The 14,939-nt window shown below is 46.1% G+C and overlaps 1 protein-coding gene across 6 annotated transcripts in view; it reads right to left on the bottom strand.

Moving 5' to 3' along the window:
• POLL (DNA polymerase lambda) overlaps positions 1 to 14,939 on the bottom strand; it is an 810,864-nt gene that overhangs the window by 424,798 nt on the left and 371,127 nt on the right. For all 6 annotated transcript variants that reach the window (XM_069611635.1, XM_069611636.1, XM_069611632.1 and 3 more), the window contains exon 4: positions 4,098 to 4,284. In XM_069611635.1, coding sequence (XP_069467736.1) covers positions 4,098 to 4,284 — 187 coding nt within the window. The remainder of the gene's footprint in view (positions 1 to 4,097; positions 4,285 to 14,939) is intronic.

The raw sequence follows: 14,939 nt of genomic DNA, 5'->3' as shown, positions 1-14,939 counted from the left end.
TCTGCTTGCTCATTTGGGGGTCCCACCCCCAGCAACTTCCATATATAAGGCCCTACATGGACCCACCACGGCGAAAACCTCCTGTCACAGCCAAGCAATATTAACCTACGACAACCAAAAAAGCAAAAACACCCCCAAATCTCCCCACCCTGCACTTCTCCCCAATTGAAGCACCAGTCGTCCTGGCCCAAGCGCAATCTGCACGGACCAAACCAGAAAAACATGAATGGCGCAGCCGCTTGTCCAGCTAAGGACCCAACCTGGGCCAGTCACCCAACCTTCTGTACTCTGGAAGCCAGCGTCTCAAAGTTGCGTTGCCATGAAATTTGTAAATGGTCTGCTACACTGGAGGGCTACGCCACCTGTCACTCCCAGTTCATCTTTCCTCCCCATGGTCTGGGGTCCAGCCAATATCTTCTGGGGACGTCAGATTCTGTGAAAACAACAGCTCTGCCACTGGCTGCTGCGTATTTTGTCTCCTGCAATGTGCCAAAGCAGAGTGCCTTCGTCCCGTGGTACACTTTTAGCTGTGAGGGGAAGAACAGGGCATACTTGACACCACTGGAGAGCAGCTTTTGCTTCAGGGAGTCATAGGACTGTGGTGCTCGTTGCACCTTCCTCGTGTAGTCGGGGGAAAAAAACAATACGGGAGCCATTGTATGTGATCAGGCCTGTCGCCCTCGCCATCTGCAGAAGGGCCTCTCTGTCCCTGAAATTTAAGAGCCTTGCGATGACAGTACTCGGGTGGGCTCCCGGCACAGGCCTCCCTGTGGGCACCCGATGGGCCCTTTCCACCGAAAAGAAGTTGGAGAGTTTCCTCCACGTCATTAGCTCCACAAGCATCTGCTCTAGGAAGAGTTCCATGCAGGGCCCCTCCACTTTCTACGGCAGTCCGAGGATGCTGAGGTTATTCCGCCTTGATCTCCCCTCACTATCCTCTGCTGTGCTCTCCAGGACTTTCAGCTTCGGCAATACCATAGTTAACTGCTTCTCCATCTTTTTTATAACGTCTTCCATATCCGATAATTAATTGGAGGATAATTTAAGAACATTGCCTCAAAAAGGAGACCTCTGAGGCCAGCCCCTCAAGTTTTTTCTTCCACCAAAGATCGGGACTCGGCGATGGTGCCAATAATGTCACTTGGTGAGAAGTCTGGTTCTTGGCCCAGATCCTGCATACCAGTGGTTGCCCTTTGAGGAATGCTGTAGTGCGACAGGATTGTTGACTGCAAATTGATCTATCTTGCTTTGCGGCAAGGGTTTTTTCCCTTTTGCCTTGTTGTGATGATGAGAGGGAGGGTCCTCTCCAACAGGGTTTTCAACACTCCCCCTCTTCACTCCACAGTGGCGAGCCTCCTAGTACCCCACAACCTCTGGTACTCCCTGCTCTTCTTCTGGCCTCTTATGTTCTGCACTTCCCACCAGGGCCAATTGTAGCTGTGGATACTTCCCTCACTTCCCCTGCCAGGCCGTTGTTGCTGTGTCTCCCCCTTCTCTCCACCACTCCCGTCAGGGTTGGTGCACCCCGCAGGGCGATGCACTTCAGCCTGCTCCAATCTGGGGCTTTACCGCCACCCATGTGCCCCCTGGTTCAGAATCTGCTTCATTTATAGGTGGTGTCTCAGTTCTTAGGGCCCGGGGCGCTCTGTAACTTCTTGCTGCGCCGTCCGTTGGGTATCTAGCCGCTGCACACAGTCCACACTTAACCAGGGGCCCAATCTGTACTGCAATAGGCAGGACTCACCAGTACTGTGCCCCCCCACTTGTAGTTTTTATTTCCACTGTTTAAATGCAGAACCACAAGTCCCAGAAAGCAAGAAAAGACCAGGCTGTATGAGATATTCATACCTGAAATAGGTTAATCTTATTTTATATCTCAGTTGACGGTTAACTTTTTGGGATTGGGAGAAATCTAGCTCTGGAAACATTCTATAGGGGAACGGGTATATGACTGGAAATCTGGGATATCTATTTGTTTCAACAATGTGTGAATGTATTCCCTGAATTCTTACTGATCTGGTCGTTATAAGCATTTATAGCTACTAAAAGACTCCCCCGTTATTTTAAAAAAGTAAACAAGCTTTGTTTTCCAGCCACCCGCATTCTGGGAATTGAAGGCTTGCGTTTAAAACCACCATCTACAGTTAGTTACAAGTACCAGAACGCAAGAGGCTGAGGTGGAAACTCAGGTCTGGCTTAACACTACCACCTTTTGCATGACAAGAACAGCGTTATGGAGAAACGATTTATCACGATCTATCATGTGGGACTCCTTCAGAGAGTCCTGTACTTGGAATTCTGGAACTTGCAGTTTCGTCTTCCATGTTGCATGGGTGCATTTACGAGGCCTGTCATGTAAATCGATGTGATCCAACAGGGAACCATTGGCTGCGGGTGTGCACTTCGCACAGTGATATTTTGCCAGTCATGGCCTCACCGATTTCTGGTTATTGTCGGCTGAAAATACAAACTAATGGCGCTTCTCACGCCTAACACGAGGTAAGTTGAGAGAGCTCGAATGGAGATTTGAGCATGATACTATTTTTAATTGATTTTAGGAGATGGGGAAATTGATGCTTTTATATTAATTCCAGTAAGATGTATGAACCATTTTAACCCCATTAAAAAATACTCCCTAGGTTTCAGTGAGCCTTGCAAGAGACATACCCCACCTTGAATCACCATCTAACTCCAGACCTTGTTTTATAAACTGCTGCATTGTGGGAGTTTTGGCTCGTTTAACATATTGGAATTCAGCTCTGCGTACCAAGAATGTCACAAAGGGAAAGACAGCATTTGGAAATTAGTGCCATGATGACAGGGAGACGCGCAGTACCTTGGTCTGGAAAGATGCAGACAATGTTGCGGTCTACGTTGAGCTCCGGCACGCGGCACAGAGCGGCCCGACTTTCTCCTGGGGGCAAGTTGGCCTCAGTGTTAAACATTTTCCAGAGGATGGAGGGCACCGGCGTCACAGGATTGGTTCACAACGCTAATCCCAGAGACCTCAAGAAGTGGATTTCTTGGAGTTTTAATTATCTCGTTTTCTAATTTAAACATCTTTACCTTTCAAAACGTCTTATTAGTTGCGACATTGCCAGCAATTCACACTGGCAGAAGAAAAGCAATCCGGTGCTCAGTCTCAATCACCTTGCAGTTATAGTTAGTTGTAAAACAGGCCTTGCCCCCCACAATGAGCATGAGCAAGGTGAGCCACAGGCCAGCAACCAACAATTACGCAGGCAGCAGCCACTAGCCAGCCAACCACCCAGGCTGATTCAGGCTGGCCTGGATGATGTGAGCGATTTAATGCATCCTTTCCCCAATAAAAGAAGCCCTATGTACCGAGGCTTACCGGGGAATGTCCCAGTGTCCCGGTGGGCCAGTCCACACCTGGTTGATGCCAGGTAGCTTCTGCCCTTCTCTGACCACATAAGAGAGGCTTCCTTCCAGGAAATCAGTGACTAAGTTGTCAGATTCATCACAGCAACTTTATGTATTAAAGGCAACTATCTGCCTCTGTATTCGGCTTCCGCCTAATACTATGGCCAATTATTCGTCCGAATGCTAAACTATTTGGTACTCTAATATCAATAAGATGGAGAAGTTAAGAAAAGTTAAAAGGCATAGGAAATATTTTCACATTCATAGACTATGTAAAATACTAAATGTTTTAATGTTGTCTCTTTAGCCAGAGGTCGATTATAGATGTATTTCAGTTGAAATGGGCAGCTTTCAAAGAAAGATGTGTGACATAGTAGGACAGAAGGAAAAGAAAGCATTAAATGACATCCCTGAATGGAACTTAGGAGGCCAAAGAATTTGAGCAATAAAATATAATGAGGCGAGAGGTAAGGAGACAGTTAAGAGTGGCAGAGTCAAGGAAGGGCAAGTAGAAGGTTATTGGTTGAGCAGTCTCTGATGTTTACCTAAATAACCAAATAAATCCATACTTACTAGATACCGGTCTGTGCAGTCTTCATTAAAAAAAGTTAACAACATTCTTTCAAATTCCATCATTTGCTATTAAGTTACAGGTTGCTAGTAGGACAAGGCTGTATAGCAGCAGATGTATTTATGTGTATAGATATACTCACCTGAGATGCAAAAAGTGTATGTTTTGCATTTGGTTTCTGGGGATCGGTGTTCTGTTCAGCAGTACAGATCAGGTTTTTCTGTATTTCAATAGTGGGTTCTTCCGTTTCATCTGATGTCTTGGGTTGAGTTTTCTTGCTAGGTGGTGCACGATGTTCATTTTTAACCTGGTCTCCTTCATCTAAATAACTGCCATAAAACAACAAGGTTACTTTCATATTTAGAAATCTGATCAAAACCGAGCAGTACTTGAGGCCTATATGTGGAAGATTCCAAGTTTCCACCTTGTCCTAGGTAATGTTGATGTTTCTACTCCAAGCCCCATCTCCCACAATCATCCATTCCGGTGAGACTGGTCATTGAAATAAAATGTTACTCGCTGTAGTGACTACTGTATTCCTATGTCCATACTACCCTATCCTCCATACTTACGGTGGGTGTCTGTCCCAATGGGACAGGATGGGCACATTTGTACTGCAAAGTAATTCCTCCAAATTTAATTTGGGGAAGAACAAATGCATGCATCAGGTGTGGTCCTGGAGCACACCGACTCTGCCCAACGTCAATACCAGTTAGTCCCAGTTCCCGCCCCCATGATAGACAATCTAGCTACTCATATGGAGGAAAGGAGACTATGGATTAGGAGTACAGTTGTCACTATGGTGAGTAACCTCTTCTTACTCCCTTAAGTTAAGTTACCTTCTTAACCTACCTCTCATCTGCCTTCAAGCTAACATTTTTCCCTCGCCACTGAACTATCTTGGACCCTCACTTTCTCTACCTCCACTCTAGCACTTCATCCATCCTGGTCACATCCCTAACACAGTTGGTCGTACCACCTACCTGCACTTACAAATGTCTAAAGCTGATTGTCCTTAAACTATATATGTCCACTCATGTAGCGCCCCTGGTTCTCCAGAATGTGTCTTTTTTTAAACCCCCATTTCCCCACGCTTCCAACCCCAGCCGAACCCCTGCCACACATTTTAAACCTTCACCCCTTTGCCCCATATATATATTTTTCGTTATAATTTAATTTGTTATTTTATTTTGTTAAAATCACTGCATACCAGCTTATTTGTGTTAAACATTGCCACGCCCTGTAACTAGCCATCATATGACCATACATGCTCTAGAAACCTAGCCAGTATTCCACTACTACTACTCTGTACACGGTGCTGACATAATTGGCCTCTGAGTTGAATTGTGCTACCCTGCATAGTGAGCCATTGTGATACGGCTCATAGTTAGCCATTGTACTGAATTGTGGAAGGAAATGTGTTGACCCTACATGTATACCAGGGGCAGACTTCATTCATGATTTGGATGCATTTTGTGGAAAATTAAATGTGCTGCACCCAAATGTATTTTGGGGGCAGGAAATGTGTTACATCCGACATATTAGGAAGATTAGCAATGCGTTTCATTTGGATAGATCTGTGAAGATTAGCCATGCGTCACATTTAGGTAGAATGTGTGAAGATTAGCCATGCGTCACATTTAGGTAGAATTGTGAAGATTAGCCATGCATCACATTTAGATAGAATTGTAAAGATTAGCCATGAGTCACATTCACATAGAATTGTGAAGATTAGCCAAGGTGGTCTCTGATCAAGGCATGCTACCTTGATCTGCCTGGGAAATTGATGCCATGAACTCCTTCACCCGGGGCGCAGTATCAAGTATTCTTGGGTCGGACTTGCTCTTTTATCTCTTGCAGATATGCACTACGTTCTCCAATCAGATGAGCACCCTAGCACTCTTAGCTCTCGGAAGGGACAATGATACGATATAATTCAGCAATTCAAACCATAAACTGCAACAGGAATACCCATCTACCCGCCATAAACAATTACCCGGTAACCGGAAAATGGGCCCACCGGCACTTATAACTGAACTTCAGCAATGGACTGACTCTGTTCCACCTCAAGGGAATATGCTCTGAATCAATCTGGCAAGCTCCTGCAAGTGACATCGAGGTACTGCCGCCTGTCATCAATACTGTAAACGCACAGCAGATCAGGAACACCCAAACCCCCACTGCATATAACACTGCCAGTTCAGACACACCCCTTACACCACAGCCTGATTCGTTGCTTGACCTTCGGGCTCACTTAGTACGTCCGATAGAACAGGACTTCAGTAAATGCACACTGACAAGGTATCATGAAATAAGCAATCTGCCCACCAACAAGAAACAGAAATGACCATAGTGGCTGTTGCTGGTCCCTGGTTCCACTGAACACAAGTCATTGGGCCTCATTACGCGGTAGGCGGTAAGGGTTTACTGGTACCGGTAAGGGCACCGGTAAACCCTTACCACCTTACTACGAGGTCTCTTTGCGGGACCCGACCTTAACGGCTGGTGTAGACTAGCCGTTAAAGTAGGGACCCGCAAAGGCACCTTGGTGCTAGCCCCTTCCCCATTCCCATTGAGCCCTATGGGACAAAAATGGGAAGGGGGAAGGGCCATGGAGAAAGGGGGAATTACCGCCCCGCCAACCTTGTAATAGGGTGGTAATTCCCTTTTTCTCCATGGTGGTAACGGTATGGTACCGGCGGCAACCATGGTGCTAATAGCACCATGGTTTACCGCATTCCGTGTAATGAGGCCCATTGAATCTAGCTAGTACTCGTAAGTCTGATAGACCAGAAATGGATGTAACTGTACAACAAGAAGGTATCTTCCAATAAACAATGGCAGACTCAACGAGACACAGGGACGACCAAGGCCTGCAATTCACCTAACTCAATAAAGATTAGGAATAGGGCAACTCAACACCGATGACACTACCAAGCAGGGAAAGACAACCTCAAGCCCGGTAACCAGATCAAACTGTGCGCTAGACTGAGAATCTCTCTCGGAGAACACAGAACTGGAAGGTAATCTGAAATAGGGCTCTATCACCAATCCGCACAAATGCACATATCGATATGCTCACTCTCTCCTCTACACCAACAAACAATAGAATGCAGCTATAACACTCAATCAATTTCGGTCGAGCTGCACACATACCTACACAACCCCATGAACACCGCAACAGTCTTTAGAACGCAGCTATACCCAACAGAAAAAAAAGAAAAGAAATCAGCCTATCTGCACACATAATCTTATACACAAGCTCCACCAAAGTCAGAATGCAAATGAGGTCAACTGCCTTGCTGCACACATTCTACTGGCCTCACACAACCACTGCATTACGCCTAGCATTAGAATGCAGCTACACACCACGTGAACCGCACTGGCTGCACAGATACTGAGTGCACCCAAGCACTATTTACTACCCTACTATCTCAACTGACCTAGGCTACGGTCCCCGAGGGCGTTCAATCCACAGCGGTTTGAGATCATACCAATGATCTATAAGGCGCTATACAAATGCACACCATAACATAACTTAAAAGGTAGCCTTGACTTCAGCAATTTAACAGTTGACTTTCACAATTTCACTTTCTATTCAACTTTCCAGTCCAGGAGGATATGGTTGCCCTTTAATTTCCCTGGATTACACACCTTTGAATGTGGGGCCCAGACTCGCAATCAATTCACCTACTATACTCTCCTGTCAGGACTTTCTTACTTTATTCTCTCAATTGCAGGTGAGGGTCCTAGACTCGCAAAACAGAATGAGTGATATACTCTCCTGCCAGGGCTTTCTCAACATGTCACAGTTTGACTTATTCAGGTACTGGGTCTTTGCCCTTCTTTCATTTGCTTCAATTAGTAATGCACTTGGCGTCCCAGCTCCCTTGCTCAGGTTGCCCGTTCAGTATTACTGTCTCTTATCGATCTGCAGTATTTGCTGCGAAGTGCCCCTGCCTCCCAATTCCCCTCTCTAGGTTCACTGGTCACTTGTGGCTGCTTCATCGTTCTCCGCGGTCTGCGGTAACTCCAGCGTGGTGCTTCCTCCTGACAACCCGTCCGCTCTCCGGTACCTGCTACACCTCAGCCTTCTCCCCATCGTTTCTCCGGCTGCCGGCCTCCGTGTGGTGCAACTCCAACCTCTGAGTCTCTCCTGATGACAGTGACTGCTCCTGACGACACTGACTGCAGTGGATAGTCTGATTCTACTTTGCAAATGGCCATATAGGATTGGGAAAAACAAGGGTTGATGTCATACCCTAAGTGGAAAGGGCAATACCATGTCTCATCTGGCAAGTCCCTTCTACGCCCATGAGGGTCATCTCCCCTCATGTGGTCCTCCCTCAGATAGCCAACTCCAGGGTCAGGATTGGGTAGCTTCTACCTTAACTTGGCCATATGGGGAGAGACTTTCCATAGGAAAGGAATGATGACGTTGCCAGATTCATCAAACAATATATGCCATTATCCCAACATAACAACATACTCATGTTGGCTTTGCCATTAAAAATGGCGTGTTACAATTAAAAATAAACATGTCGAAACTCACTCCAACGTAGGCTAGTATAGACACAAGAGAACACTTATGCTTGCTTTATCATAGATCCTCAGCAAAAAGAAAACGTTATACCAAAGTAAGAAATAGGTAGGTTGGCTGCCCCAAAATGACAGTCTAGCCACATAAAACACTTATCATGCTTGCTTGATCATAAATGTCCAGTACAAAATGACATGACAGTAAGAAATGGCTAGACTGGCTGTAGCAAAATACTACCCTAGCTACGTAAATAACACTCATCAATTTGACTTTGAACAAAATAGTCAGTAAAACATGGTTTATAACGTTAAAGAAATGTCAGCAATACTCTAGTGCTTCCCGCCTCCCCAGCGCCTCGCATGCACACAAACACATTCATACCCATTCACTCACCCTACACTTTCTCTCATATTCACTCACAACCAGAACATTCACATTGCATTCTCCACAGGGGCACCCACAAGACAATTAACACACATAAAATCAAATTCATATCCATTCATCCACCAGTCACTCATCCATACACATCTTCTCACATTCACTCATACGTGCACCAATAACATGCTCACTGCATTCTCCATATGCACACCCACCCAGAAAATTCACACACAATTACATTCATACCTATTCACCCATACACCTGAAATGTACTCACAAGTGCATCCAGAACATTCACACTGTATTCTCCACATGCCCATCCACTGAGAACTTACACCCACACATGTAATCACATTCATACCCATTAAACAACCAGTCACTCAACGATAAACCTTCTCACATTCACTCATACTTCATTGTCATTCACAAGACACATGCACTCACACATACATACAGACCATTCACATACATACATACACATACAGCCGACATGCGTAATACAAACATACACCAAAGAAAAGCGCTTTCTTACCCATTTCCCGCAGGAGCTTCGGTCAGCCGGACTTAATGCTCCATCACTCCAGTCCTCCGGCTGAAGCCTGAGGCGGTAATCCTACCCTTCCAGCTCCACAAAGACTGGAGAACCAGGAAGTAGGGAGAGCTTCCTGGTTTCTGTCTTACATGCGCAGAGGAGCTGGAGGCGAAGTGCACACTTCCGACTCAGCCAGGCAGTCGCACTTAGCCCTAGCCCTCACCCTGACTTTATTCCAGATGAGGGCTGACGCATGCCCCTAACCCCCAGACATGAGTGGTGGGGGCCTGCAACACCAGTGTTTCTTCCATGACATAAGAAGGGGAGACTGAGGCGGAACTCCCTCTTCCCGTTCCACTAGCTATCCAGCCACAGTCTGTCCCAGCCCAGCCATGACCCAGATTATTCAAGATAAGGGCTGAGGCGGACCCACCATGGAAATGGGGTGGTGGGGGTCCCCCACAATGTGGGGGCTGCGGGAGTCCCCCCCCATGCCAACTCTTGTTATCATAAGGTTTAGAATTGTGTTGCTCAGTCACAGTCTGCACTTGCTCAAAACCAAACCGGTCATTGTGACAGGATCCTCGGTATGGCCCTGTGAAGGGGGTTGGCGGGTGTGGGGGGAAGAGGGTGCATAGGAAGCCGAGTCAACCTGGGGGAGTGGGCCTATCGGAGTACAGCCAGAGCCTGTCCTACCTCAGGGGTTGAATGGGGAAGTTGAGAAGGACTGCAGTCCCTAGCTCTCCAGATTATCTGAATACATCCAGGTCTATTGGTACCAATGTCCGCATCTCTGTACCTAGAAACCTAGGAATTAGCCAACCTACCCATGAGAAAGGAAGAACTCTAGACTGGTTGGCTGACCAGAACTGTGCCACAGCTATCACTGACATTGAAGCCCAGTCTTGGACTGACCACTCCCTTATCTCCTTCACTATCACTGCCAATAGACCAGTTACCAAAACTAAAATTACTGCACCACCTCTCCTCACTAGAAATAAACAAAACATCACAACTGAGAAGTTAACACCTATCCTTATCCCAATACTGAACTACACTAGCTCAGAAGACCCTCAAGATCTGATTGACTTATTCAACAGTACCATGACCAAGGCCTTAGACATCATGGCCCCCACTTAACTTCGCAAAGGTAAGCCTAAAGCACACCTCAACTCGTGGTTCATCCCACACTTGAAGGACCTCAGGCTTGAAAAAAGGAAATGTGAATACACATGGAAGAATCTGCCTTCTAAACAAAATAAGGACAAAGTAACTGAAATCTCCACTTTTTACAAAGCTGAGATCATCAAAACCAAACAAGAAACCTACAATAATAGAATCCAGAACTCTAGTGCTAGTATCAAGGAATTATTTGGAATCCTAAGGGAACTAGAATTTCCCATTGCCGCCGATGACTCACACCCAAAAAATAAAGATTGGTGCACGGGTATCCAAAATGGTCTGGCCAATAAAATGATCACCCTTCAAAATAAAATTGCCAATAAACGACTCAATATCAATAGCACAGAAACCACAAAAAAGCCCAGCCTTAAACACCCTCCAAGAATTCAAATTCGCCCAAGTTACTATTCCAGAGGTTAAAAAATTCATAGCCACATTGAAACCATTGAGATGGCAAGGCGACATCTACCCAGCACAAATAATCAAGGATGTAGCTGGAGACCTGGCCCCATTTATTACTAAATTAATAAACGCCTCCTTCAAGACATGCCAGGTAGCTACTAATCTTAGGGACGCCTGGGTACTTCCTTTATTAAAGAAAACCACACTTGACCCTTCCATCCCAATGAACTACAGGGCATTTACAACTAACTGTCCCTTTTTTACTTAAAATAATCGATAAAGCAGCCTACATCCAAATCCAGACATACCTCGAGACTAACAGCCTTCTAGGACTCAGACAATCTGGCTTTCAGCCTCTCCATGGAACCGAAACGGCCCTCATCGACTTGAAAACACATATAGACCAACTGAAAGACAATAGACAATGCGCACTTCTCCTTTTGCTAGACCTCTCCGCTGCGTTTGACCTGGTAGACCATAACATGATTTGCGAACACCTATCTTCAGCGGCCAATTTTTCACAAGAGACCGCAAGATGTATTAAATCCTTTCTAGACAACAGAACAATGAGAGTCTTTTCGCCTACTGATGCCGCAGACCCATACCCCATTACATGTGGAGTGCTGCAAGGTTCTTGCATCTCTTCCACACTGTATAATGTATTTACCAAACCTTTATTTGACATATTGGATCGTCTGGGTGTCATCTATACAAACTACGCTGATGACACCCAGATACTTATACCGTTTTCTGGCAACTATGACTTGGACTCTGCCCTATTAAACAAAATGTACCTTGTCATTCAGGCCTGGATGGCAGCCCATAGCTTTTGCCTGAATGATGAGAAGACCGAAATCCTTATTCTAGGCGCTCTCGTGAACACGAACAAATTGAACCCAAAATACACATCATTTAACATAGATGGCAATATCATCAAAACTGCCAAGGATACAAAAACCTTATGTTTTTACCTTTATTCCTCCTTGCACCTCAGGAAACAAGTTAATGCAAATGCTTCGGCTACTGCCTATACTTGTAAACTTATATGTTAGGCAGAAACCTGTGCAGTTCCCATAGGGACCACTGCAAAAGGCTTACGACTACAGGTGTTGGCAGTAAACCCAATTGGTAGCAGTCTACCCCACCCATATTTACCTGGTAGCTGTGGCTGAGCAGCCAGACCTCTCTCAAGAAGAGTTAGACAGTATATAGAGTATACAAGATAGGTACCAAAAACAGTAGCACAAGCAAACACTGACCAGAGCATTTGGTATCAAGTATATAATTATTTATTTAAAGACACACTTAGAAACACTGTAGCACTATTATAATATATATACATCCCTTATTCCTTATTAGACAAGTCTTAGTTAACACCACTTATTACCAGACAGAGGTGAGCAATTAACTAAAGATGGCACTCCAATAAGTTAAGAAAAAGGGAGGGAAAAGGCAGAAATTAGGCACAGCACACAACACAATACCTTAGAAGCACTCAGCAAGGCAAGAAAGTCAAAGGGCCTCATTACCCGGTAGGCGGTGAGCCATGGCGCTATTAGCGCCATGGCTCATGCCGGTAAAATACCGGCACTGCCTTGGCGGAAAGGTGATTTACCACCCCATTCCAAGGTTGGAGGGGCGGTAAATCCCCCTTCCGCCATTGCCCTTCCCCATTCCCATTTCTGCCCTACAGGGCTCTATGGGAATGGGGAAGGCGCTAATTACGGCACCGCAATTTTGCGGTGCCGTAATTAGCTGCGAGGTCCCTTAGCGGGTTGGATTTTAACGCCTGCAAAAAGCAGGCGTTAAATCCCCCAACCCCCAAAGGGACCTCGTAGTAAGGCGGTAGGGATTTACCGGTACCGGTATTTTACCGGTACCGGTAAATCCCTACCGCCATCCGTGTAATGAGGCCCAAAGTCTACTTGTGAGCAAAAAGTTCAGAGGCCAGGCTCCCTCTTAGAGAGAGTAGAACACCAATGCGCCCAATATCACACTGTTTAAAAGGCTTGGAAAGTCTTGCAGAGAGTTTAAAAAGGAATCAGTTCAGCTCAGAAAAGTTCAGTTAGCCAGCTTAGGGCCAAGCCAAGTGGTAAGTTGAGGATTTACGAGACACCCCACACAGACCGTTGCAAGGGAGGCCAGGCGGACACAGTACCTTCAAAGTGGAGAGAATCCTCCAGCGGGGGCAGTTGTTCCTGGCAGTGGATGCAAGTCGCGGCGTCGTCCAGAGGAAGAGAAGATCTCGACGTGGAGGAAAGCTAAAGGTCGTTGCACTGCCAGGGAAGAAACCAGCCGCGGAGTTCTCCGGTTAAAAGGTACTACCGTTTTATTTGCGATGGTGGAGAAAACGTGGTATTCCGGTTGCCGGGTTGCTTGGCACAGGCAAGGCGGCCACGAGATGATCCAGGTAGGCGAAAAGGCGGGCAATCTGGTTATCCCCACAGGTCAAAGGAAGAAGACTCTTCGGGATGAAGATCTCCTCTGTCGTTGGAAGAAGTGGTGAGTCGGTTCAGCAGGGCTCCACCGGTGGTGTCGTCGTTGCAGGTCGACTCAGCTTCTCCCTCTTCGGATTCTTTGGTCCTGTGGTGACGTCTGAAGTCCCAGTCCCCAAAGCCCTGCTTTTATGCAGAAAACCCCCATTCATCAGTCCTAGCTGTCACTCAAATATCCTAAGTGGTGAGCCGGGCGGCTCACCACTGGGCCAATCATACAAGAGTGCGACTTGGTTGAGGAGGCAACTCAGTCCAGGGTGCTTAAACCCCCTCCCACACCCCCTGTGGTACCCAGACAGAGTGGCACCACTTTTGGAGGCTTCTGTGGAGAAGCCCACCAAAAAATGGAACAAAGGGCTCGACTTGGGTTGGAGTCGCAGAAGCGAACACAAATGCCATTTTGGAACTGAGTTCTGGCAAAAAATACCAACCGGTGAATTAATATTAAATAAATAAACCGGCGGTATGTTTTAGGCTATGTAAAAAAGTATTAGCCTCGAACAATGGGAAAATCCCATAGGAACATATTCACGGTTGAATATAAAAAGTAGTATCCACTGCCACCAGCCAAAACTCGCTCAGGGGGGACTGGACAGTGCCCCCTCGAACAACAGACCCAGGGGCAATCGAATTGCCCCTATCAGTACGCCCACAATATGATGGTTTGTACTGGTTCTGTTCACAATTTAGGACTAGTAAAGCCAATGGTGACTTTACATGCCATAGGAGACAGTAGTCAGTCCCAGGGTACGGAGTCTATGCTTGGGGGTCACTATGACACCCCTGTGTTACGGCACGGAGGGTGTTGTGTAACACACATACCAAAAACACATGAAGCCCTATGGAGTAAAAAGACCCCATAGCCCATCAAACACATTATAAAGTCAAAGGATATCTCAAATCATGACTAAGAGTGGGAGAAAACGAGTCTCACTCTTAGCAGGAGAAAAGAATAAACCCCAAAAATCCAGCAAAGCTGCTGGGGGACTCACTAGGTTTGGGAAATTAGCCTTAACAGAGAATTCTCCCTAACATTATTCATGCCTACAAAGCCTACCTTTCCACAGATAGTTGCATCATATTAGCAAGAGCTTTAATATTGTCAAAACTTGACTATTGCAACACACTCTATGCGGGAGCAAGTAAACAAGTACTAAACAAACTTCAAACCCTACAAAATAACGCCTTGAGAACAGCACTGAGCATTCCTAGGAGAGACCACATCTCTGAAACTAGAAGAAACCATAAATGGCTTTCAATACAGGATAGAATCTACTTCATAGTCTCTATTGCCCACAAATGCATCCACAACGCAGCCCCAAAATACTTGAAAGACAAAATCTTCTTAAAAACATTGGGGGTCATTACGACCCTGGCGTTAAGGGTTTAACGGCGCCGTAAAAGGTGTCGGCGCCGTTAAACCCTTAACGCCTGATTACGAGGTCCCTTTGCGGG

Source organism: Ambystoma mexicanum, chromosome 8, assembly GCF_040938575.1.
Source record: "Ambystoma mexicanum isolate Mex_15411 chromosome 8, UKY_AmexF1_1, whole genome shotgun sequence".
Classification (NCBI taxonomy): domain Eukaryota; kingdom Metazoa; phylum Chordata; class Amphibia; order Caudata; family Ambystomatidae; genus Ambystoma; species Ambystoma mexicanum.
This window is presented reverse-complemented; position numbering and strand designations above follow the sequence as displayed.